This window comes from Pelodiscus sinensis, chromosome 3, assembly GCF_052426305.1.
Source record: "Pelodiscus sinensis isolate ZL-2025 chromosome 3, ASM5242630v1, whole genome shotgun sequence".
In the NCBI taxonomy this organism is placed as follows: Eukaryota; Metazoa; Chordata; order Testudines; family Trionychidae; genus Pelodiscus; species Pelodiscus sinensis.
The window spans coordinates 711082-736463 of record NC_143054.1 but is presented as its reverse complement, the minus strand read 5'-3'; the positions used below and the strand labels follow the sequence as shown (position 1 = coordinate 736463).

Sequence of the window (25382 nt, the reverse complement as noted above, 5' to 3'; positions counted from 1 at the left end):
CTCAGGCTCAGCAGGGAGTGAAGGGATGGGCAGGCCCCTCTGGGACTCACACAACACTGCACAGGGGCACCATATGGGGCTTGTTGTCAGTGAGGCTGCCAGGCCCAAGGGCAGGGCTCTGTCCCTGCACCCTGCCGGGGCTCCTGACTCGAGTGTGACACAGACGGCGCTGGCTCAGCAAGCCCAGGCCCAGAGATCAGGAAACAGGTTGGCTGCCTTGTCCCCAAAGCTCCAGCAAGTACCAAAAATACCATTTGCTTGTTCCCCGAGGGGCCCTGTGGTGGAGACTCAGACTCCTTGGGGTTTGTTCAGTCTGCAGAGGAGTAGAGTGAGGAGGTATTTGAGAGCAGCCTTCAGCTCCTGGCAGGGGGTTCCAGAGAGGCTGTTCTCAGCGGGGCAGGTGGCAGAACAAGGAGCAATGGGCTCAAGTTACAGTGCGGAGGTCTAGGTTGGAGATTAGGAAAGACTATTTCCCTAGGAGGGTGGGGAAGCGCTGGGCTGGGTTCCCTAGGGCGATGGTGGAGTCTCCATCCCAAGTCCCGGCTTGACCAAGCCCTGGCTGGGACGATTGAGTTGGGGCTGGTCCTGCTGTGGGCAGGGGGCTGGACTCGGTGGCTCCTGAGGTTTCTGCTGGCCCTGGGAGTCTGTGATTGTAGGACAAGGAACAGGGATTGTCTCTTTGTACAGTCATGGGCAGTACCTCAGCCTCCTGGGACTTTGGACTCCCCCCGTTCTAGGCATGGGGCAATGAGGCCCTTGGGGGCTGACAGTTCCGTAGCTTAATGAATTTCAGCGAGCGTGGAAGGCGCACAGCTCTGTAAGCAGAGGGATGGCGAGCTTCGTCTCCGGCCACAAGCACGCTCACATCCGCTCCTCCTCTGAGTGCCAGGGACCAGCTGGCCTGACCTCCCTCTGGCCCCAGACCCACTCAGGACTGGCATCCGGCTAACTGGCCTAGAGTTACCCGTGGCGCCTGCTCGCCCTTCTGAAGGTTGGCACGGCCCCGGCCTCTGCCTGCCACTTGGCAGCTCTCCAGTGGGCAGCAGCCAGAGAGCTTGTCAGCCACACCTCTCTGTACTTGGGTTATGGTTCTCGCCACCTGCTTATCCCTGGTCGCGGGGGCTAGCCTCCTGCTAGTGGCCTGGAAGAAACTCCCGTCCCATGTTATCCGGCTGTCTCAGGCTTCCGCCTGAAACTCCCAATGGTCCCGGCCCCTCCTGGCAGGGGGTGGCAGCTCTCTCTCGCTCCGGGGAGATCTCCATCTGGGAGGGATCTCGGTCTTGGCCAGCAGGTTTCAAGAGGTGTGGGGATGGCTGAGCTGGTGGGGGGCAGTGGTAGGCAGGGCCAAAGGAAGTAGTTACAGCACGCTGGGAGGGGGGATGTTGGTTATCTGCATTTCTTGCAGGGAGTTCACCAGGAAGTGCTAGTCTCTGCTGAGTCTCAAGGTTGAGAGAGACCTTAAGGAGAGACTAAAGCCAGAGCACAGTCCCGGGAGTGGGGGAAGCTGTCACTTGGCCCATGGGAGGGGGGCTCATGCTCCCCCTCCCAGGCCACGAGTGGCATTCTCTGAAGGGCTCAGTACCCCCAACTGGGACCATGCCCAGCCCAGCAGCTCCCTGGGGCGCAGAGTGCACCGAACCCCTGGGGAATCAGGCCACTAATGTTGGTTTTTCTCTTGCAGAAAAAGTCTCTCTCTGTCAATATCATTGAGGTGTGAGACTCAAGGGCCCTGGAAAGACCGTGGGGTACAAGGGCCACCCCCCGCTGCCGGGGGCCCTCCGCATGCCAAGAATTGTTTATCAGAAACTGCTTTTTCCACGGCCTTGCCCCCAAGGGGATCTGCATGGAGACCACTGGGATGCTGCATGCAGAACAGCCTCACCCCCTGCGTGTAACCAGCCTCCCAGGGCCGTTTGGGAGTCACTGGGGAGCGGGGCACAGCGCCGGCCCACGGAACAAACAGCGCAGCCGGATTTCAGGGTGAGGAATCGTCCCGCTGGTGCTGAGAAGTGGCACCTTGTGTCCCTGTTAGGTAAATGGCAGGGTGGATCTGAGCAAGAGCACAGACTGCACCAGGAACCTGAGGAGGGGCCACGCTCTCACCCAGCGTGCCTGGGACCTCAGAGGGATTTTCTGTTTGTTTCTGGCCCCACAGAAGTGCCCATGTTCCAGCCCCCTAACCCTGCAAGCCCTGCCCTGGGGCCCACGAGGTGAAGCAGGTGCTAGCGTGGGAAGAGACCTGATCGAGCCGGGGAGGCTCCTCAGCTCTCCCTGTAAGGAGTGTGACTGGCAGGGTGGCCCCATGCCCTTGCAGCTGGGGCCCAGGAGGCTGGCTGGGTCCCTGGGCTGCCATCCCTTTCCTTAGTGTCACTGCCACCACCCTGGGTACGAGGTGGGCAGAGGTCTCACGCCAGCCACCCACTAGGGCAGCGGGGCACACCCAGTGCTCCTAGAAACATACCCCTGCTAGCAGCATTGCTCAGCGCTGGGGGCGGGAGGGAAATCTAGCCCACTGGCTCCAGCATGCAGAAGCTCTGGCCCAGCAGCCCCAGTGAGGCCACATGGAGCCGGAGTCTGGGCACTGGAAACATCCCCCGGCCCCAGAGAAATGTGTCGGAGAGAGAGCATCAGGCTGACTCCCCACACCCCCGAAGGGCACAAGCCCCAACGCAAATGCCTCCGGCCCCTCTGCTCCACCAGGCAAAGGGTTCAGTGCAGGACTCTGCCCCAGCCCCCTCCAGGACAAAGCCTTCCCCATAGGGCCTGCCCATCCCCCCACCCTGCCCCCTCCAGGACAAAGCCTTCCCCATAGGGCCTGCCCATCCCCCCACTCTGCCCCCTCCAGGACAAAGCCTTCCCCATAGGGCCTGCCCATCCCCCCACCCTGCCCCCTCCAGGACAAAGCCTTCCCCATAGGGCCTGCCCATCCCCCCACCCTGCCCCCTCCAGGACAAAGCCTTCCCCATAGGGCCTGCCCATCCCCCCACTCTGCCCCCTCCAGGACAAAGCCTTCCCCATAGGGCCTGCCCATCCCCCCACTCTGCCCCCTCCAGGACAAAGCCTTCCCCATAGGGCCTGCCCATCCCCCCACCCTGCCCCCTCCAGGACAAAGCCTTCCCCATAGGGCCTGCCCATCCCCCCACTCTGCCCCCTCCAGGACAAAGCCTTCCCCATAGGGCCTGCCCATCCCCCCACTCTGCCCCCTCCAGGACAAAGCCTTCCCCATAGGGCCTGCCCATCCCCCCACCCTGCCCCCTCCAGGACAAAGCCTTCCCCATAGGGCCTGCCCATCCCCCCACTCTGCCCCCTCCAGGACAAAGCCTTCCCCATAGGGCCTGCCCATCCCCCCACCCTGCCCCCTCCAGGGCAAAGCCTTCCCCATAGGGCCTGCCCCAGTCCCCCCACTCTGCCCCCTCCAGGGCAAAGCCTTCCCCATAGGGCCTGCCCCAGTCCCCCCACTCTGCCCCCTCCAGGACAAAGCCTTCCCCATAGGGCCTGCCCATCCCCCCACTCTGCCCCCTCCAGGACAAAGCCTTCCCCATAGGGCCTGCCCATCCCCCCACTCTGCCCCCTCCAGGACAAAGCCTTCCCCATAGGGCCTGCCCATCCCCCCACTCTGCCCCCTCCAGGACAAAGCCTTCCCCATAGGGCCTGCCCCAGTCCCCCCACTCTGCCCCCTCCAGGGCAAAGCCTTCCCCATAGGGCCTGCCCCAGTCCCCCCACTCTGCCCCCTCCAGGGCAAAGCCTTCCCCATAGGGCCTGCCCATCCCCCCACTCTGCCCCCTCCAGGGCAAAGCCTTCCCCATAGGGCCTGCCCCAGTCCCCCCACTCTGCCCCTTCCAGGACAAAGCCTTCCCCATAGGGCCTGGCCCAGTCCCCCCACTCTGCCAAGGCCTCCCCTAGCATTTCTAACCCTGGCCTCGACGGGGACACAGCAGTCTTGCCCTGATTGCAGGGGTTAATGCTGGCCCATGGAGCGTGCCAGGGTAGTTTCTTTACACACCAATGCCTGGCCTAGAGGGGGTTTATCTCCAGCCGCGGGGAGATGCTGCCCCAGGCTCTGCCTGCTCTGTAGGAGGCAACGGCACCAGGCTGCTGGAGCCTTCCCCCTCCCTCACACACAAGGAAATATGCCCCTCAGCCCACCTGCCAGAGCTCTCCCTCCTGCCCTACAGCCTCTGCACCACCTCTGCAGCCTCAGGCGCTCCACAACCCACCGTTTCCAGTGGCCAACTGCCTGGGGCGCTGGCAGGCCTCTGGGGACCCTCTAGCTCTGCCAGCAGGGCCTGAGCGACATAGTGCCGGGCAGGGTGAGGTGCAGTAGACACATCACAACCCGCCCCCACGTGCTCACAGAGCCCAGCTCAGCCTGTGGTCCAGCTCTCCCCCAGTGGGGGGGGGGGGCAGGGACCTCAGCCCTAGGGTTGCCAGATGTTCGGTTTTCACCCAGACTGTCCATTATTCAGGGGCCCGTCTGGTAAAAAAAGGAAGTACCAGGCACATGGAATGTCTGCTATTTCCTGTTTCCCTCGGACAGAAGCCCAGTGGGGACAATTTTCCCCTGCCACATTTGGTGGGGGGTGGGGGAGTGAGGAGCATGGGGCCATCTGAAGGTGCAGCACCCCCCACCTTTTTTTTTTTGGCTCAACAACTTTGGTCTTCCCCTCCCCTTTTTTTTGCTCAACAGAATTCTCCCTTTTTTTGGGGGGGGGGGGGGGTTTGGTATTTTTTGTTAAACCATCTGGCAACCCTACTTAGCCCAACAGGGTTACGGCCTTGCTCCCTGCTGCTCTTGTGTGGCTGCAGCAGTTGGTCCTTCTCCCCCCAGAGCAGGCAGAGTCCCTGGCCCCGGCTCCACGGGAGAGGGAGTGTCTGCTGGGAAGGAGCTGACCCTAGCAATTCGCAGCTACCAAGTCTCTGTGCTGTACAGCCAGGCCAGTCTGCCCAGGTGTCTGCTGCTTGCTGCCCATCAGCCACGCAAGCGTTCAGGGCAGAGCCACCCCGGGCGGTTAAAGCCAAACTCTCCTGTTACGCCCAAGCCCCAGGGTCCATGTGGCGTCACTGTGGAGCGAATTCCGTCATTCGGAACCAGCATCGCTCCTAGTCAGAGGCAGACGCCAAACCAACCCCAGTGCCTCTCCCCCGCATCGACCTTCCGCCCTCAGAAGAGATCAGTGCTAGCAGCCTCTGCTGGAGGAATGACCGGTCTGTAGCCTGGGTCCTGCTCCCTCAGGGGCCGGGATGCTGCCTGTGCAGCCCCAGGATGGAAGAGACTCACAGGATCCAGCGTCTTCCAGGAACTGAATCTGCAAGCAAAGCACTTTCAGGACTCTGCTCCAGGGGCTGCTCAGCTCCAGCTCCAGGGCAAGCGTCTTTGTGGAGCAGGGTCTTTTCAATAAAAGTCTGGCTCAAAGGCAGAAGAGTGCCTCGGGTGTGCCATGATACACGCTCAGTGCCTGCGGGCCAGCTGCCCGGGTGGGGGGACAGACCCATTAGCACAGGACGGGAGGGTGCTGGAGGCCTGGGCGGGGGAACAGAGGCGACAGGGAGAGCCCTGGAGAGTTTTATGAGAGGCAGGGACAATGGCAGAATGGGGGACAGCAAGCAGACAGATGGCAGTCCCACTGGCCATCCACTCCCCACAGTGGGTTCCTGAAACTAAGAAGGCTCCTCTTCCCCGCCACCAAGGAGCCTCATGCCCCAGCTGCCTCCTTCAGCCCAGAGCCACTGCCAGGGGCAAGGGGACCAGACTCTGAACGCCTGCTCTGCTTCTCTCACGGCGGCGCCCAGACCTGCTGCTGGAGCCCAGAGACCATGCTGTTCCTGGAGGAGTCTCTAGATAGACGGTCTCTCTCCCCCCTGTCCCCAAGCACTGTCGGGTGACACGCCACCTGTCAGGCCCACAAGAAGCTGGCACTCCACCTGCGGCTGTTCTCCCCTTTGGTAGGACAAAGGGTGCTGGTATCTCCTAGCTAGCCCAGCACTTGCTGTCCCAACCTATCCCCTCCCCAGGAACTTGCACATCGGCAGTCCAGGCTGGGCCCCTACTGGAAGCTGCGGCTGGGTCTGTGCCAGGTCCTCTCCCCCATGGGTTCCACTGCACTACAGGGCATAGTAGTGGGAGAACCAGCCTCTGTCTTTGCAGCTCCATGGCCCTGGCCAGGCTGCCAGACCACAGGCACGTGGCAGAACAGGGAAGTGGAGCTGGAAGCGGAAAAGGGAACAGCAAAGGCCTCGTTCGCACCCCAGATGGAGTCAGAAAATGGCAGCGAGGTCTAAGCTGTAGGATCCAGGCCCAGAGAAACCCGTGTGGGCTGCTCTCCACATGGGTCAGGAGCAAGGCTGGCCCCTCTGTGTGGGCAGAGGGGATGGAAGGGCTGACAGGCTCCTGCTGGGACACCAGGCACAGCAGCTTATGCCAAGTGAAAGTGCAGGGCCGGGCATTAGCCTGTGTCCCGGAAGGGACCTCACTTAACAAGTGTGTGTGTGTGTGTGTGGGGGGGGGGCTCCTGGACCTCCCCCTGCCCTGAGGCATCTGCTGCAGCATTCACCTGCTCGCTTGCTCTCGAACTGGGCAGGTGGTGGCCTCTGCTTCCACAGCCCTGCCGTTTCGGAACTGGACCTTTATTAACTCCGGGCATCTGAAGAAGTGGGCTGTGGCCACGAAAGCTCACGATCCCCCTACACCTTGTGTTGGTCTTTACGGTGCTGCCAGACTATTTGTTGTTTCAGTTTTTCCAGTCACAGCCTAACTCGGCTCCCCCCTGAAGCAGAAGAAGAGGTAAGGGGACCTGCCATCTCTTAGTCTCACCTCAGAGAGTCAGTGCCTAGGGGTATGGCTGAGGGCAGGGATCTTCTCCTGCGGCCTCCTTGCTTATCTTTGTCCCAGGGTGCCGAGCCATCATCAACTGAAGGTATCAACCTCACTCAGGCAGCAGGGGATGCAGCTTTCTGACAAGAGCCAGGGCCAAAGGTTCAAAACCCAAACTGAGCTGGCAGCGAGGGGCACGAAGAACCACTGCCTGCTTCCTCCGTAACCCGGCACCCTCAAGAGCTGGGAAATTTGTGCCAGAGGTCACAAGGACAGAGTCAAGCTTACAATGTAAAAAACTCCTTTTATCACATTTTACAAAGGTGATAGTCTCCTTTAAAAATCAAAGGTTTCACCACATGACAGAGTCTGTAGCGAAGGGGGCAGGGACTCCACCTCACAGTCACAAAGGGAGCAAGCAGGGCCTGCAGCTTTGTGCTCGCTTGATTAATGCAATGGGTGCCCTAGAGCCACAGCAAAGGGGGTGTTACCTACCCAGAAGAAAAGTCTAACCCCATTCTTCGGCCTGAAGCAGTGGGCAGCCCTCTGGAGTCTCTGACTCCCTACACAGCAGGAGGGAGGCAGGAAGGACAGAGGTCGTGAAGGGAGCTCAGGGCTGGCTTCAGGAAGTTGCTGGCATGGCAGCTTCCCTGGCACTAGCACAATCGAACCCACCAAAAAGTCAGGGAACCAAGCCCCCGGGGCAGAGCAGGGACCCCAAAGGCACAGAGAGCGAGGAGATGCCTCAGGCACAGTGTGGGGAAGAGATGCTCTTGGTGCTGACCGCTCTGAGCCGCAGGCACAGAGGGCTCTGACTGGTCAGTCCATTACGGGGATACATCAGTACCGGAAGACTGATGATCGAGCCTCGTTGGCCCACAGAAGCTTTAGCGGAGGGTCCCTTGTGGCAGATGGGTGTTTGGTCTCCAGTGCCCCAATCCCACTTCATCCTGCTGTGCTGGGGGCAGGCTGGGCGGGGTCCAACTCCTCGGTAAGTGTGTGATGGACGAGTTGCCTTCTGGTGTGGGAGACCCAAAGTCTGAAACACAAAAGGGCATGATCCCAAGAGCTATAAGAGGGTGGCTGGGGCACGGGCCCAAGGGAGAGCAGGAGCCTTCTGGGTTGGGCCTGTGAGTACCCCTTGCTGGCACCAGATATGTGTTAGGGTTGAAAGTTTTATTCTTTTTATATTTCTTATCTTAGATTTAGTAATGCAAGGCAATATATCATCATCTAGTACTCATATATATAGTAGCCCATTGTCTGAGGGCTGTAACGCTGTAACATTACAGACTCGCCTCTGGGGGGGCGCACTTGCCTCTCGCAGTGGCACTCGGCTGAGTGCTGCACCGCTCGGCTGGGCCGCAGCGGGGGAGCAAGGGGCGGCAAGCGGCTGTTTGGGGTACGTGCTCCATGGGGAGCTGCACCGCTGCATGGGGAGCGCGGACCCCAAACAGCCGCTTGCCGCCACTTGCTCCCCCGCTGCGGCCCAGTGAGCGGTGCAGCACTCAGCCGAGCACCACAGCGAGAGTGGAAGGGGGGCGGGGCGGTGACGTACACAGCCAGTGGGCGGGGCCGTGTACGTCACCACCCTGCCCCCCTTTCCCTCCTGCCGTGGCACTCGGCCAAGTGCTGTGCGCTCAGCCAGGCCGCTGCGGGGGAGCCTAAAAGGCCGCTTGCACTGCTTGCTCCCCCGCCACAACCCAGCTGAGTGGCGCAGCACTCAGCCGAGCGCCACAGTGGGAGAGGAAGCGGGGCGGGGCAGTGACGTACATGGCCCCACCCCCTGGCCGTGTACGTCACTGGGATAGGCTGTAAAAAAAACCAGGACACCCTTGATCGGGGGCGGGAGGGACCGGCCAGGAGAAGAGCGGGGCTGGCTGGCGGAGGAAGCAGAACTGGGGCAGTCAGAGGCAGCAGTAGCTGGCTAGGAGAGAACAGGGGAAGGGCGGCCAGTGGGAAGCAAAGCTGGTCATGGGTGGGAGTCAGGGGCAGTGAGGCTAGCCGTGGGAAATCAGGAGGAGGAATTGGCTGGCGGGGAAAGGGCATTGGCTGGCGGGGAGCCGGACTCACCCGGGTGCCTGCAGATCCCAGGGTGCTGCCCGCTCCGCTCATGCATCTCCAGGGAGAGCGGAGAGAAAGTGAGAGGCAGGAGGGGAAGAAGAGAAAGAGAGACGGAGCAGGGAGAGAGTGAGAGGCAAGATGAGGAGGAGAAGAGAAAGGGAGAATGAGAGGCAGGAGGGGGAGAAGAGAAAGAAAGACGGAGAGAGGCAGGAGGTGGAGGAGAGCGAGCGAGCTCAGGAGAGAAGACCTGAAAATCCCGTCTTATGATGGGCTAATTGGCTGGTCATATATATAGTAGCCCAATGTCTGTGACTCTGTAATGGTGTAGTGTTTGGTGTTGCCTCTGGGCAGTGCTGTGGCCTCTGTAATGTTCTTTGCCTCCTGTTGTAGCACTCAGCTGACTTCTGCACCGGTCAGCAGGAGCCACCGCACAGGAGCAAGTGGTGCAACTGGCCGTTTGGGCTCCACGGTCCCCATGCAGCACGGGAGTGCCGCATGGGGACTGCGGAGCCCAAACGGCTGCTTGCGTTGCTTGCTCCCACGCGGCGGCCCATGCTGAGCGGTGCACAAGTCAGCCGAGCGCCACGGTGGGAAGTGAAGGGGGGTGAAGTGGTGACATACACGGCCAGGGGGTGAGGCCTGGACGAGCATGCATCCCCGACAGAGACAGAGAGCAGAGGAGACGAGAACGGAGGAGGCGGGAGGCAGAGGAGAGCTGAGAGAGAGAGAGAGGGGGAGGCAGTAGGAGAAGGAGAGAGAGAAGGAATGAGAGACCGGAGGCTCAGGAGAGAAGAGCGAGATAGAAAGGGAATAGGATGTGGAGGAGAGACCCGAAAATCCCGTCTTATGATGGGCTATTGGCTAGTATAGTGGTAATGTAGCAATAATATAGCAATATAAGGCATATATATTAACATACATTTAATATTTCACAACTTATGTCCTTTCAGTTGAAGGTCTATTTTAGATGAAGTTTAGTATATGTCCTAAAGTAGAAAAACAGTTCTGGGTATTGTGGCTGTGTTAATAAGATTAGAGGAACTCTGCTAATGTGCAAGGCAAAAGCCTTAATTGCTTGATTTACAATTGCATATCCGTTACCTGGAGAGTTCTTGTAACGTTGCTCATGTGTGTGAAAGGAGTGTGAATGTGTCGAGATAAGATGCAAAGTTATATGGCTTAGAACCAGATGGCCAAAGAAGGGGGTTAAGCGAGTGTGTGCGAAGGCCAGAGGACGAGACAACCTGACTGCAGAGGAGAACATAAGAATGACCATACTGGGTCAGATCAAAGGTCCATCTAACCCAGTATCCTGTCTGCTGACAGTGACCAGTAGCAGGTGCCCCAGAGAGGGTGGACCGAAGACAATGATCAAGCGATTTGTCTCCTGCCATCTCTCTCCAGCCTCTGACAAACAGAGGCCAGGGACACCATTTTATCCCCTGGCTAATAGCCTTTTATGGACCTAACCTCCATGAAATTATCTAGCTTCTCTTTAAACTCTGTTATAGTCCTAGCCTTCACAGCCTCCTCTGGCAAGGAGTTCCACAGGTTGACTACATGCTGTGTGAAGAAGAACTTTCTTTTATTAGTTTTAAACCTGCTACCCATTAATTTCATTTGGTGTCCTCTAGTTCTTCTATTTAGGGAACTAATAAATAACTTTTTTTTAATCGGCCCTCTCCACACCACTCATGATTTTATAGACCTCTATCATATCCCCCCTCAGTCTCCTCTTTTCTAAACTGAAAAGTCCCAGTCGCTTTAACCTCTCCTCATATGGGACCCGTTCCAAACCCCTAATCATTTTAGTTGCCCTTTTCTGAACCCTTTCCAAGGCCAAAATATCTTTTTTGAGGTGAGGAGACCACATCTGTACACAGTATTCAAGATGTGGGCGTACCATAGTTTTATACAGGGGCAGTAAGATATTCTGGGTCTTATTTTCTATCCCTTTCTTAATAATTCCTAGCATCCTACTTGCCTTTTTGACCGCCGCTACACACTGCGTGGAAGTTTTCAGAGAACTGTCCACGATAACTCCAAGATCTCTTTCCTGATTTGTCGTAGACAAATTAGCCCCCATCATACTGTACGTATAGTTGGGGTTATTTTTCCCTATGTGCATTACTTTACACTTATCCTCACTAAATTTCGTTTGCCATTTTGTTGCCCAATCACTCAGTTTGGTGAGATCTTCTTGGAGTCCCTCACGGTCTGCTTCTGTCTTGACTATCCTAAACAGTTTTGTATCATCTGCAAACTTTACTACCTCACTGCTTACCCCTTTCTCCAGATCATTTATGAATAAGTTGAAAAGGATTGGTCCCAGGACTGACCCTTGGGGTACACCACTAGTTACCCCTCTCCAATCTGAAAATTTACCATTTATTCCTACCCTTTGTTTCATGTCTTTTAACCAGTTCTCAGTCCAAGAAAGGACCTTCCCTCTTATCCCATGGCCATGTAATTTACACAAGAGCCTTTGATGAGGGACCTTGTCAAAGGCTTTCTGAAAATCTAAGTATACTATATCTACTGGATCCCCCTTGTCTGCATGTTTGTTAACCCCTTCAAAGAACTCTAATAGATTAGTAAGACAGGATTTCCCTTTACAGAAACCATGTTGACTTTTGTCCAACAAATTATGTTCTTCTACATGCTTCACAATTTTATTCTTTACTATTGTTTCGACAAATTTGCCCGGTACTGAAGTTAGACTTACCGGTCTGTAATTGTCAGGATGGCCTTTAGAGCCCTTTTTAAATATTGGTGTCACGTTGGCTACCTTCCAGTCATTAGGTACGGAAGCCGATTTAAAGGATAGGTTACAAACCACAGATAATAGCTCAGCAATTTCCCATTTGAGTTCTTTTAGAACCCTTGGATGAATGCCATCTGGTCCCGGAGATTTGTTAACATTAAGTTTTTCTATTTGTTCCAAAACCTCCTCTAATGACACTTCAATCCGGGACAGCTCCTCAGATTCATCACCCACAAAGGACGGTGCAGATTCGGGAGCCATCTATAACCATCAATGTATACCCCCTACTCACAAGAAGATTGGATAATTGGCAGGCTGACGAACTGAAAGCGGAGCAAGCACCCCGAAAGGATGAGTGATTACAGGATGAGCCTTGGAAAGATGTTTTGGGAACGCTGACATCAAACAGATAACGTTCCAGTCACACAGTGGAATACATTGATTTCAACAGAGAAATGGATTATAAAAAGCAGGGTGCTGCTTTGCTATGGACCTTTGGGTTCGTCTTGCCAACAAGAAATCCAGAGGAGATTTAAAAAGGAATAAAAGTAAAAGAGCTAGAATTTTGCAATTAATATAAAGGTGGTTTAAACAGCATTCCACAATACTAGCTTCCTAAATGAAATAAATAGAAAAATAGAGGAAACAACACAGACAGTCAAGCACTGGAAAGCTGCTCTGCAGGCAGAGTAACAGGCTGTCCAGGCATAGGATTTGCTTGAACAAGTGAAGCAGGAAAATGGGAAATTAAACAAGAAAACTTTTTGGTTTGCTGAAATGGCAATTGGCAAATACTTAGTGCTAAGCAAAGGAAAATCAGTGTAACAGTAAAGCTTCTCAGTCATTACCCATAAATAAATTTGGAGCTTCATCACAGACAAACTATTAAAGGCCAACCTGGTCCGCTGTATAGGAGGGAGACTGAGGCATGTTACCCCATTAATTTAATAAATGAGCAGTGGAATGATTACCTGGAACCTACAGAGAGTGGACATTACTGAGGCTTGGCTGGTTTACAAAACAAAAGCATAAGTAATTATTGGGTAACAGCAGGCTGATAAAGCGAGGAGGAGTCCTGTGGCACCAGGCTGATAAAGAAAACAGCAGGCTGATAAAGAAATCAGCAAGAATACTTGTAATAGAGAAAAGCATTTTAAGATAGAATGTGCCACCCCCATGGGGGTAGAAAATGTTTTCTTTGTCTTTCAGAACATCAGAAAAGCTGGTATCAGCTGAAAAGTAGCTAAAGAGCAGCTGAAGAGCAACTAAAATAATATGGATTTATTGTCACGACAAAAATTGTGTTTTGTGTTTTTATGTCGTCTTGTGATGTCTGTCTCATTGCTAGCATTGTTAATAGTTGTGTTTGGAAAGGGAGAATACTGCATTAGACAGAAAAGGGTTAATAAGCATTTTAGCTATATTTACAGGAACCAATATATAGAAGGGGTGTTGGATAGGAATTTCACCCACACTCTGAATTCCCCCTACCCTCTGAATTCCCCCTTTCAATCCTAACACATGCTGTGCTCTGGAGCACGTCACCACAGGGAATACTTGGGTGGGGGCAGAGAGAGGAAGAAATACAATAGAACACCCTTTACCTGCTGGGTCCGGAGCGCCCTCCTCTGTGCAGCTTGGAACAAAGAAAGCAGCGCACATTATACCCATTTGTGACAAAGGACGGGGTGGGATCTGGCCACCAATGCCACAGGCCACAACTAATACACAGGGCCGCATACCCCCACACAGTCCCAGGAACACGCAGGGAGACCCACCCACGCGCCCAGGCAGATAAGTCGAAAAGGCAGCTTGTTAACTGCGGCTGATTCTGGCTGTGCTGTGACCCCATCGGATCCCACCAACAGCAGCTGAGAGCCCCATCCACAAGAACCACCTCTCTGGGTCAGACCCGAGAGCCATCTAGCCCAGTATCCTTCTTCCAACAGTGGCCAGAGGGAATGAACAGAACAGACAGACATTGAGTGATCCATCACTTGTCATCCAGTCACAGTTTCTGGCAATCAAAGAGTAGGGACACACCCAGTCCATGGTGCTGCATCCCTGACCATCTTGACTAATAAACACTAATAGCCTATCCTCCATGAGCTTATCTATTTGGATCCCGTTAGAGTCCGGGTCTCACAACATCCCCTGGCAAGGAGTTTCAGAGGCTGACTGTGCACTGAGTGAAGAAACACTTCCCCGTGTTTGTTTTCAACATGATGCCTATTAATTTAATTACATGGCCCCTGATTATTGTGTTATGTGACTATGTAAGTAACATATCCTGATTCACTTTTTCCACACCCGTCATGATTTGACACGCCTCTATTATATCCCACCACAGCCATCTCTTTTCCAACCTAAGTCCCATTTTTTAATTCTCCTCCAGAAAGAGGGGGCTCACAGGTGCCACTGTGCTGCCTCATGGTTACAATTTATCAAGGCTCATGAAAGATTCTCCAACAATGAATTAGATTCTCCATCTTTCCAAATCAAGGAATTATTGGGGGCAGGTCTCTGGCCTGCGCTATACTGGAGATCAGACCACATAATCACAACGCTTCCTTCTAGTCTTGGGATCCATGGACCATAGCAGATGTGGGCTGCAAGGTCTCACTGCATACCGGTCACTGGTGTGTCTAGGCAGGCTGTGTCTGCCTCACAGCTCTTCCCCATCTAGTATCATTCATGGGATCTTGCCCCCATCCCTTGCAGAGCTTTAATGAAGCCCTCACCATCAAGTGCACAGACTCTGTTGGGTTCATGATACTTCACTCTGGGCTCAGGACACCGACTGAGCCACGTTTCTGGACAAGACAAGTTTGGGATATACAGTATCAAAGGCATCCCCAGGCTCCAAGGAGCGCCCTCTTCCCCCCTTTGGGGTGCCCCTTATTTGCAAGAATTTCCCTGTACCCCATCATGGCTCCCCCACTGTGTTGCACGTTCTGTCAGTAATCATAGAATCATAGAATACTAGGACTGGAAGGGACCTCGAGAGGTCATCGAGTCCAGTCCCCTGCCCTCATGGCAGGACCAAATACTGTCTAGACCATCCCTGATAGACATTTATCTAACCTACTCTTAAATATCTCCAAAGATGGAGATTCCACAACCTCTCTGGGCAATTTATTCCAGTGTTTGACCACCCTGACAGTTAGGAACTTTTTCCTAATGTCCAACCTAAACCTCCCTTGCTGCAGTTTAAGCCCATTGCTTCTTGTTCTATCCCCAGAGGCCAAGATGAACAAGTTTTCTCCCTCCTCCTTATGACACCCTTTTAGATACAGTGAGCCCTCGCTACTTCGCGGTTCGACCATCGCGGATTCACGACTTCGCGGACTTTTTTCATTACATTATGTATATACGTGAATCCGCGATGGTCGAACCGCGAAGTAGTGAGGGCTCGCTGTATACATGTTAAATATGGTGTCCCTACTTCGCGGATTTTCAACTATCGCGGTCGGGTTTGGAACCTATCTACCGCGATAAACGAGGGTTCACTGTACCTGAAAATTGCTATCATGTCCCTCCTCAATCCTCTCTTTTCTAAACTAAACAAATCCAATTTTTTCAGCCTTCCTTCATAGGTCGTGTTCTCTAGACCTTTAATCATTCTTTGTTGCTCTTCTCTGGACCTTCTCCAATTTCTCCACATATTTCTTGAAATGCGGTACCCAAAACTGGACACAATACTCCAACAGAGGCCTAACCAGAGTAGAGTAGAGCAGAAGAATGACATCTCGTGTCTTGCTCATAACACGCCTGTTAATGCATCCCAGAATCATGTTTGCTTTCTTTGCAATAGCATCACACTGCTGACTCATATTCAGCTTGTGGTCCACTATAACCCCTAGATCCCTTTCTGCCATTCTCCTTCCTAGACAGTCACTTCCCATTCTGTATGTGTGAAACTGATTGTTCCTTCCTAAGTGGAGCACTTTGCATTTGTCTTTATTAAACTTCATCCTGTTTACCTCAGACCATTTCTCCAATTTGTCCAGATCATTTTGAATTATGACCCTATCCTCCAGAGTAGTCGCAACCCCTCCCAGCTTGGTATCATCTGCAAACTTAATAATCTAGACAGTCAAACCAACGTGGCCCGCTGAGACCACCAGCTTCATTCCCCTTTCGCTTCCTCAGTAGTTACACTGCAGGGAATTCGGCTGTCCTTTCCTGATGAGTGCATCTGAGGGGCTGGGGACCGCCCTCAGGAAGACAAAATCAAAGAGACAATCCCTCTTCCCCACATAGTTTGTTTCAATGCACTTCCCCTTTGGCATCTCACTACGGCTCTAAAGCCAAGGCCGCCCACAGCAACAGCCTGGAGCAGGGCGCAGAGCTGGCACCTTCCTAGGGGGAGAAATTCGAGTGCTCACCTCAGCGAAAGGCAGGAAACCGCCCTACCTTCTCAGACTCCAGGCTAGCACTAGGCTAAGGTAGGCTCTACTCTTCAACGGTCACCTACCTAGAAAAGGCCTCATTGAGATCGTCGTCTTCCTCCTCCTCCTCCTGCAAACCAAGAAAGAGGAAAGTATAAACCCCAAGAGATGACTCTGCTTGGGGTACTGTGCCCACTGAGCAGCATGGCCCCAGCAAGCTCCCAGTGCAGGCCTGCTGCCTGGCTACACATACCACATCTGGCCCCGATGCCCCCAAGCAGCTTTGCACTGGACCCAACACAGGTATTGCTGCTAATACACCTCAGAATGCTTACTATTTCATAAAGGTGTCCCGCTGTTCTCTCATATTTAGCTTGTGAGCCATGATGACCCCAATCCCCTTCTACAGTACTCCTTCCTAACAGTCCTTTCCCATTTTGTAGGCTTGAAACAGATTGTCCCCTCATAAGAGCAGCCAGACTGGGTGAGACCAAAGGTCCATCTAGCCCAGTGTCCTGTCTGCTGGCAATGGCCAATACCAGACGCCCGAGAGGGCATGAACAGAAACACGTAATCCTCAAGTGATCCCCCCCTGTCATCCATTTTCAGCCCCTGACAAACAGAGGCTAGAATCATAGAACTGGAAGAGACCTCAGAAGGTCATCAAGTCCAGCCCCCTGCTCTAGGCAGGACCAATTCCAACTAAATCAACCCGGCCAGGGCTTTGTCAAGCCGAGACTTAAACACCTCTAGGGATGGAGACTCCACTACTTCCCTAGGTAACCCATTCCAGTGCTTCACCACCCTCCTAGCGAAATAGTTTTTCCTAATATCCAACCTGGACCTCTCCCACCACAACTTGAGACCATTGCTCCTTGTTCTGCCATCTGTCACTACTGAGAACAGCCTCTCTCCATCGTCTTTGGAAGCTCCCTTCAGGAAGTTGAAGGCTGCTATCAAATCCCCCCTCACTCTTCGCTTCTGCAGACTAAACAGACCCAAGTCCCTCAGCCTCTCCTCATAAGTCATATGCTCCAGCCCCCTAATCATTTTGGTTGCCCTCTGCTGGACCCTCTCCAATGCGTCCACATCCTTTTTGTAGTGGGGGGCCCAGAACTGGACACAATACTCCAGATGCGGCCTCACCAAAGCCGAATAAAGGGGAATGATGACATCTCTGGATCTACTGGCAATGCTCCTCTTAATGCAACCTAATATGCCATTAGCCTTCTTGGCTACAAGGGCACACTGTTGACTCATCTCCAGCTTCTCATCCACTGTAACCCCCAGGTCCTTTTCTGCAGAACTACTACTTAACTGGTTGGTCCCCAGCTTGTAACAATGCTTGGGATTCTTCCGTCCCAAGTGCAGGACTCTACACTTGTCCTTGTTGAACCTCATCAGACTTCTTGTGGCCCAATCCTCCCATTTGTCTAAGTCATTCTGTACCCTATCTCTGCCCTTAAGCGTATCTACCTCTCCCCCCAGCTTAGTGTCATCCGCAAACTTGCTGAGGGTGCAATCCATCCCCTCATCCAGATCATTAATAAAGATATTGAACAAAACCGGTCCTAGAACCGAACCTTGGGGCACTCCGCTAGAAACCGACCACCATCCTGACATTGAGCCATTGATCACTACCCACTGGGCCCGGCCTTCTAGTCATCTTTCTATCCATCTTACCGTCCATTTATCCAATCCACAATCCCTTAACTTGCTGGCAAGAATATTGTGGGAGACCGTATCAAAAGCCTTGCTAAAGTCAAGGTATATAACATTCACTGACTTCCCCATGTCCACCAAGCCAGTTACCTCATCATAGAAGCTAATCAGATTGGTCAGGCACGACTTGCCCTTTGTGAATCCATGCTGACTATTCCTAATCACTTTCCTCTCATCCAAGTGCCTCAATATGGATTCCTTAAGGATCCCTTCCATGATTTTTCCAGGAACCGAGGTAAGACTGACCAGCCTATAGTTCCCTGGATCATCCTTCTTCCCTTTTTTGAAGATGGGCACCACATTTGCCTTTTTCCAGTCATCCGGGATTTCTCCCAATCTCCACGACTTTTCAAAGATAATAGCCAAAGGCTCCACAATGACATTTGCCAACTCCCTCAGTACCCTCGGATGCACTAAATCCGGACCCATGCGTTTATGTACGTTTAGCTTTTCTAAATAGTTCCTAACCTGTTCTTTACCCACCACGGGCTGTCCATCTTCATCCCATCTTGCATCACTTGGCGCAGAAGTCCAGGAGCCGACCTTGTCCGTGAATACAGAGGCAAAGAAAGCATTGAGTACTTCAGCTTTCCCCACATCATCTGTCACTAGGTTACCTCCTTCATCCATTAGGGGCCGCACACCCTCTCTGATCACCTTCTTCTTAACATGCCTGTACAAACCTTTCTTGTTATCCTTCACCTCCTTAGCCAGTCGCAATTCCATTTGCGCTTTCACCTTCCTGATAACCCCCCGGCATTCTCCAGCTAGACATTTAAACTCCTCCCTGGTCATTTGTCCAAGTTTCCACTCTTTGTAAGCTTCCTTTTTGTGCTTAAGTTCACCAAGGATTTCCCCTGTAAGCCAGTCCAGTCTCCTACCATGTTTGCCTCTCTTGCTACGTGTCGGGATGGTTTCATTCTGTGCCTTCAATAAGGCTTCTTTAAAATACTGCCAGCTGTCCTGGACTCCTTTCCACTTCATGTTAACATCCCAGGGGATTCTGCCCATCAGATCTCTGAGGGAGTCAAAATCTGCTTTTTTGAAGTCCAAGGTGTGTATTTTACTACTCTCTTTTCTTCCTTTGGTCAGGATCCTGAAATCTACCATCTCACGATCACTGCTTCCCAGGTTGTCACCCACCTCCACTTCCCCTATTAGTCCCTCCCTGTTTGTGAGCAGAAGGTCAAGCTGCGCACGGCCCCATGTTGGATCCTTCAGCACCTGTGTCAAGAAGTTATCCCCAACATTCTCCAAAAACTTCCTGGATTGCCTGTGTACTGCTGTATAGGTTTCCCAGCAGATGTCAGGGTGATTAAAGTCCCCCATGAGAACCAGGGCCTGCGATCTGGAAGCTTCGCTCAGTTGTCCAAAGAAAGCCTCATCTACCTCATCCATCTGATTCGGTGGCCTGTAGCAAACACCAACCACAACATCAATGCTGTTGTTTGCTCCTTTAAACTTAACCCATAGACTCTCAACAGGTTTTTCTCCCTCTTTATAGTGGAGTTCAGAGCAATCGTAGTGCTCTCTTACATATAGTGCAACTCCTCCTCTTTTTCTCCCCTGCCTGTTGTTCCTGAACAGTCTATACCCTTCCATGACAGCGCTCCAGTCATGCGAGTCATCCCACCAAGTCTCTGTTATCCCAATTAAATCATATTTCTTGGTCTGGGCCAGGGCCTCCAGTTCTTTCTGTTTGTTGCCCAGGCTTCTCGCATTAGTGTACAAACACTTCAGGTAACCAGTTGATCGTCCTATCTTCTCCATTCGAAACATGGGTCCTCCTTTCTTGCCCCTTCCTCTCTGCATTTCTTCCCGGTATCCGACTTTCCCACTCCCCTCAGGGTTTTGGTCACCGTCTCCCGACGAACCTAGTTTAAAGCCCTCCTCACTAGGTTTGCAAGCCTACCCGCGAAGATGCTCCTTCCTCTCTTCGTTAGGTGGATCCCATCTCTTCCTAACAATCCTTGTGCCCGGAACAGAGTCCCATGGTCAAAGAAACCAAAGCCCTCCCTGCGACACCATCTGCGCAACCACGCATTTACGTCCTCAATTCGACGATCCTTGCCCAGTCCTTTCCCTTCAACAGGGAGGATGGAGGAGAATACCACCTGCGCTCCAAATTCTTGGATCCTTCTTCCTAGTGCTACATAATCCGCAGTAACACGCTCAAGATCATTCTTGGCTGTATCATTAGTTCCCACGTGGAGAAGCAGGAAGGGGTAGCGATCTGAAGGTTTGATCAGCTTGGTAAGCCTCTCAGTGACATCCTGAATGCGAGCTCCCGGTAAGCAGCACACCTCTCGAGATTCCAGGTCCGGATGGCTCAGTCCCTCTTAGGAGGGAGTCCCCGACCACCACCACCTGTCGTTTCCTTTTGGGGGTGGTGGCCGTGGAACCCCCATCCGTAGGACTACGCATCCCATGCCTTCCAGTAGATGGTGTTCCCTTCTGGTTTCTTCCTTGTGAGGTCCCTTCCAGAGCTTTCAGCACTGCAGAGCCTGTGGAGAGAGCTTGAAAGCGATTGCTTACCTCTATAGCATCAGGGGATTCCCGTGCTGGCCTTTTTCCCCTTCTAGAAGTTACATGCTGCCAGTTCTCTTCTTGGTCACGTACTGCCCTCTCTGGCTCTTCTGCCTGCCGTGCTTGAAGGATTAAATGCTGTCTTCTATCGAGGAAGTCTTCATCCTCTCTGATCAAGCGTAGGGTCGACACTTGGGCCTCCAGTCCTCTAATTTTTTCTTCCAAAATGTCGACCAGCTTGCACTTGGTGCAGATGAAATCCGTTCTTTCTTCCGGGAGGAAGACAAACATGGCACACGCTGTGCAGGTAACAACAGCAGACCCATCACCAACCATCGCTGCTGTCCTGGAAAAGGGATTTAAAAAGAAAGGCAAGAGAACCTCCCGCCCTTCCCAACTCCCTCTCAAAACTCCCTGTTAGCACTCACCTGTTCGCAAGCTCCTTGGTCGCTTGCCCACTGCCTTATAAAGCCCCTCCCCCTACCAAGGCTCAGCCAATCAGCAGAGGCTTCTAGAATTCAAACTTTAATTAGCAGCCAACAGTTTCCACCTGCCAATCACAGCACAAACTCCATCAAGGGGAGGGGGAGGGCAGAGGGGAGGTGGGGGGAAAAAAAAACCCTCACTCTCAAACACAGGGGAAAATAAATAAATAAACAAACAAAAAACAAAAAAGAACACACACCAACCCTCACTCAGAAACACAAGCTCAGCACACAGTAAGAAAGCCCCAAACTCAACACCCACTTCCCCCAAGACTCCTGTATCTGCTTCTCCTCTACCTGGAGAACTCCCTCTCTAAAGCCTCACTCAAACAGGGAAAGGAAAAAAAAACAACAAAAAACACCACCACCACCACACACCAAACACACACAAGCTCAGCACACAGTAAGAAAGCCCCAGTAACAAAACACACTTCCCTCAAGAGTCCTGTATCTGCTTCTCCTTCACCTGGAGAACTCCCTCTCGAAACTCCCTGTTAGCACTCACCTATTCGCAAGCTAGGGACACCATTCCTACCCATCCTGGCCAATAGCCATGGATGGACCTAACCTCCATTGATATATTTAGTTCTTTTCTGAATGCTGTTAAAGTCCTGGTCTTCACAACATCCCCCGGCAAGAAGTTCCAAAGGTTGACTTCCTTTTGTTTGTTTTAAACCTACTACCTACTAATTTCATTTGGTGACCCCTAGTTCTTATGTTATGGGAAGAAGTAAATAACTTTTCCTTATTCACTTTCTCCATATTGGTCATGATTTTATAGACCTCTATATCCCTCCTTAGTCTCTTCTTTTCTAAGCTGAAAAGTCCCAGTCTTTTTAATCTCTCTTCATATGGCACCCATTCCGAACCCCTCATCATTTTTGTTGCCCTTCTCTGAACCTTTCCCAATGCCAATGGATCTTTTCTGAGATGAGGCGACCATATCTATACGCAGTATTCAAGCTGTGGGAATGCCGTGAATTTATAGAGGCAGTAAGATATTCTCTGTCTTATTCGCTAACCCTTTTAAGTGAAGCACTTTGCATTTGTCCTTATTGAATTTCATCTTGTTTACCTCAGACCATTTCTCCAGTGTGTCCAGATCATTTTGAATTCTGACCTTCTCTTCCAAAGCACTGGCAACCCCTCCCAGCTTGGGATCATCGGCAAACGTTCTAAGCACTCTCTATGCCATCACCTAAATGGTTGATGAAGATATTGAACAGCCCTGGACCCAGAACTGGTCCCTGGGGACCCTATTCAATATGCCCTTCCAGCTCCACTGCAATCCTGGACTACTGAGTCTCACAGAACAGCTTCCACAGCAGGCACCACTCAACAAAATCCCTGCCCTGTACCATCCCTGAACGTCAGTGAAGGGGACTCAGCATGGAGCTCACCCTCCTCCTGACAGAGCCTGCCCTGCTGCTGGCTCTGTCCAGCATGAAAGGGCCTTGGAGTCAGCAGCACAAACTAGGGGGTGGGCGATCTCCTCCGGGGGCAGACAGCAGGGAAGGAATTGCTTTCCCCTAGCATTCTGACCTTCCCTGATGCCCAGCAACCAGAATCCCAGTCCCAGACATAGAGGATGAGCCAGGGCCAGTGCACTGCTCTCTACTGTAGTAGGGGTGGGCAAGCCAGACTCTTGGCTGCCACAGGAAAACTGAGTCTGCACCCTGTAGGGGAAATGACCTGGATATACTGTACCTCAAAGTGGTGTGGGAATGGGGTGTTCCCTGCGTGGCCCGGGGCTGGCTCACTTGTGCTGCTTGGCCTGTTGTTCTCCAGGGTACACTCTGGGTAGAACTGTTCCTGTTCAGAGCCTGGAAACAGGGTGAAAGATGCACAGACAGAGCCTGGGAATCCTGGGGGCAGGAGCAGCAGATAGCTTGAACCTACTCGGGGCAGGAGGTGGCTGGGAATCCCCCGCCTGCGGGCAGGTTTCATGTGGGCTCCCAGGGGTCTCCAGGGCTTTAAGCTGCATCTAAAGTCAGCTGAGGGGGAAGCATTAAATGACGACTGCCATGCTGGGAACTGCCAGAGACCCAGGGTCGGTGGGTGGATGTCGCAAGAGGCCCAGCAGCGCTGGCTCAGAGAAGGCTGCTTTTCCTGATGTGGAACATTTCCTCAGCAAGTGCAGGGAGCAGCCCTGCTTGGTCCCAAGGGGGATCCCGAGTTGGTCAAAGGACAGGGCCAGGGACAGGTGTCTCCTACCTGCCTGTGCTGCTTTCCAGTGATCTAGTGCCACCTGGAAGGCCTGAGCCACTGTCAGAGTCACAGCCTGGGCCTGTAGGCAAGAGACACAAGGGGTCAATAATGAGGCAGGCTGCCCCCCACTCTTGTACCAGCACTCCCTCCCCCAGACCCTTTACAAATGCCCGCATGTACCCCAGGGCCAGTACTCCTCAACCTGCGAGGGTGCCTTGCCTATCAAAGCCCCAGCATCCCAGCCTCCATCTCCCCCATACCTCTTGGCCACAGGCCCATCACCTTTTCCTTCAGCACCCCTACCCCCAACCACCTCTTGCACCCTTGGTGTTTAAAGGGGAGAGACAGAAAGGAAGCAGAGCGAGCAAATGTGTGAGGGAGGTCAGAACTCAAGGAGGGCCTGTTTCCCCGAAACCAGTGGCAGAGCTGCAGGGCCAACGAGGAGAGACACAGAGAGTGAAGCGCCATGAACAGAACAGAGCCGTGGACTCACTAGCCTGTGGGGACGGGGTCAGGGTAAGATTACATTCATTGTTTTCATACATTCACAGGACTCTGGACCTCTTTCCTGGGGCGGGGGCAGCGGTAGAGGGTGCTGTAATTGGTGGGCCCATGGGGGAAACCAGTCCCACATCCTACCTTCCTTCCTCCAAACATGTCTCTTTTGCCTGCTCTGTCTCCAGCTGAGGAGCACCAGGGGCTGGAGAGCTCACTCTACATGAGTCACAGAGGCTGGCGATTGAAGGCCTAGCCAGTAGGAGGAGCAAGTCAGCTGAGGGTAGCAGACACTTTAAGTGGGAAGAGAAAAGGCTGGGGGGTGGTGATGAAGTGGGAATTTTCTGTAATAGTTTTATGGAGCCTACATGTACCACAGTTCCGCTATGTAATGTGCTTAGGGACAGGACAGTAATAACATTTGTGCAAAATACATCTTGTGAGATATCACATAACCATCAATATTCTCACGGAGTTTATGTACAAAATGTGTATTAAGAGTTCTGAACTAGGGATGTTAAGTAGCGATTAATTTGCTAGTCAAGTAGTCAATGGAATTTCCATCCACTAGTCAACAGGCACTTCCACATTCTGCCTTTGAAATGTACATGAGCCCCAGCGGGGACTCTTGTGCATTTCAAAGTCAGAATGCTGCGTGGAGCCCGGGGGGACTCCAGCTGATCCTGGGCTCCACACGATGCTGCTGCTTTGAAATGCTGCAAGGAGTCTGTTGCTGGGCTTCCCGCGGCTTTCAAAGTAGCAGTGCTGCATGGAGCCCCTGACCCTGGACTCTGCCACTTGTAACTACCTCCCTCTTCTCCCTGCCCCCTTGCTGCCTCTCGCTGACAGAGGCAGAAAGGGGGTGAAGGAGGGAGTGACTAGTGGACTATCCTATTGACTATCCAGTCCTTTACATCCCTATTCTGAACATGAGCTGAAATCCCAACTACAGTGTGTTTACCAGACACAGCTGGGCAGGGATAAAACAGTTTCTCAAAGATAAAGGAGAAGTGTACAATCAAAGCTGACGGCAATCACTTGTCAAGTGGCCATTCTTTGGCAAGGAAATGGGGGTAAAAACAGATCACGCTGATTTTAGCAAACAACAACACATGACTTCTTTCATCTCAAGACTCCATGTTTCTGTCCTCACAGCTAGAATGAGCTTTGTAGGGATAGCAAAATGCAGGACTATGTAGCACTTTAAAGAGTAACAAGATGGTTTATTAGATGATGAGCTTTTGTGGGCCAGACCCACTTCCTCAGATCAAATAGTGGAAGAAAATAGTCACAACCATATATACCAAAGGATACAATTAAAAAAATGAACACATATGAAAAGGACAAATCACATTTCAGAACAGGAGGGGAATGCAGGGCGGGGGGGGGGAGGAAGGAAGGTAAGTGTCTGTGAATTGATGATATTAGAGGTGGGGAGAGTGGGATGTTTGTGAGTTAATGGTATTAGAGGTGATAATTGGGGAAGCTATCTTGGTAATGGGTGAGATAGTTCAAGTGTTTGTTCATTCCTTTTTAGAGAGTGTCGAATTTTAACATGAATGACAGTTCAGAGGATTCCCTTTCAAGTGCAGATGTAAAAGGTCTTTGTAGCAGAATGCAGGTGGTTAAGTCATTGAGAGAGTGTCCTTTCTGGTTAAAATGGCAAGAAACTGTTTTTTCTTTGTGATCTTGTCTGATATCTGTTTTGTGGGCATTAATCCTTTGGCGAAGTGTCTGAGACGTTTGTCCAATGTACATAGCAGACGGACACTTTCGGCACATGATAGCATAGATTATATTTCTGGATGCGCAGGAATATGTGTTCTTGATCTTATAACTCACTTGGTTAGGTCCAATAATGGTTTCAGCAGAATGAATATGTGGACAAAGCTGGCAACGGGGTTTGTTGCAAGGGA

At 52.5% G+C, this 25382-nt stretch overlaps 2 protein-coding genes across 6 annotated transcripts in view; one reads left to right on the top strand and one right to left on the bottom strand.

Annotated features, from left to right (window-relative positions):
* FNDC4 (fibronectin type III domain containing 4) overlaps positions 1-7852 on the top strand; it is a 36172-nt gene extending 28320 nt beyond the window's left edge. For both annotated transcript variants that reach the window (XM_075915734.2, XM_075915735.2), the window contains exon 6: positions 1682-7852. In XM_075915734.2, coding sequence (XP_075771849.1) covers positions 1682-1717 — 36 coding nt within the window. In that variant the 3' untranslated portion in view covers positions 1718-7852. The remainder of the gene's footprint in view (positions 1-1681) is intronic.
* LOC102451466 (low density lipoprotein receptor adapter protein 1) overlaps positions 7096-25382 on the bottom strand; it is a 46136-nt gene continuing 27849 nt past the window's right edge. The window contains exons 5-9 of one of the 4 annotated variants that reach the window (XM_089776937.1): positions 22978-23050; positions 22471-22586; positions 16117-16160; positions 13244-13275; positions 7096-7850 (exon numbers count right to left, since the gene is read on the bottom strand). In XM_089776937.1, the coding sequence (XP_089633063.1) occupies positions 7699-7850; positions 13244-13275; positions 16117-16160; positions 22471-22586; positions 22978-23050 (417 nt within the window). In that variant the 3' untranslated portion in view covers positions 7096-7698. The remainder of the gene's footprint in view (positions 7851-13243; positions 13276-16116; positions 16161-22470; positions 22587-22977; positions 23051-25382) is intronic. The other 3 variants (XM_089776938.1, XM_089776939.1, XM_089776936.1) reach the window with 3 other exon arrangements.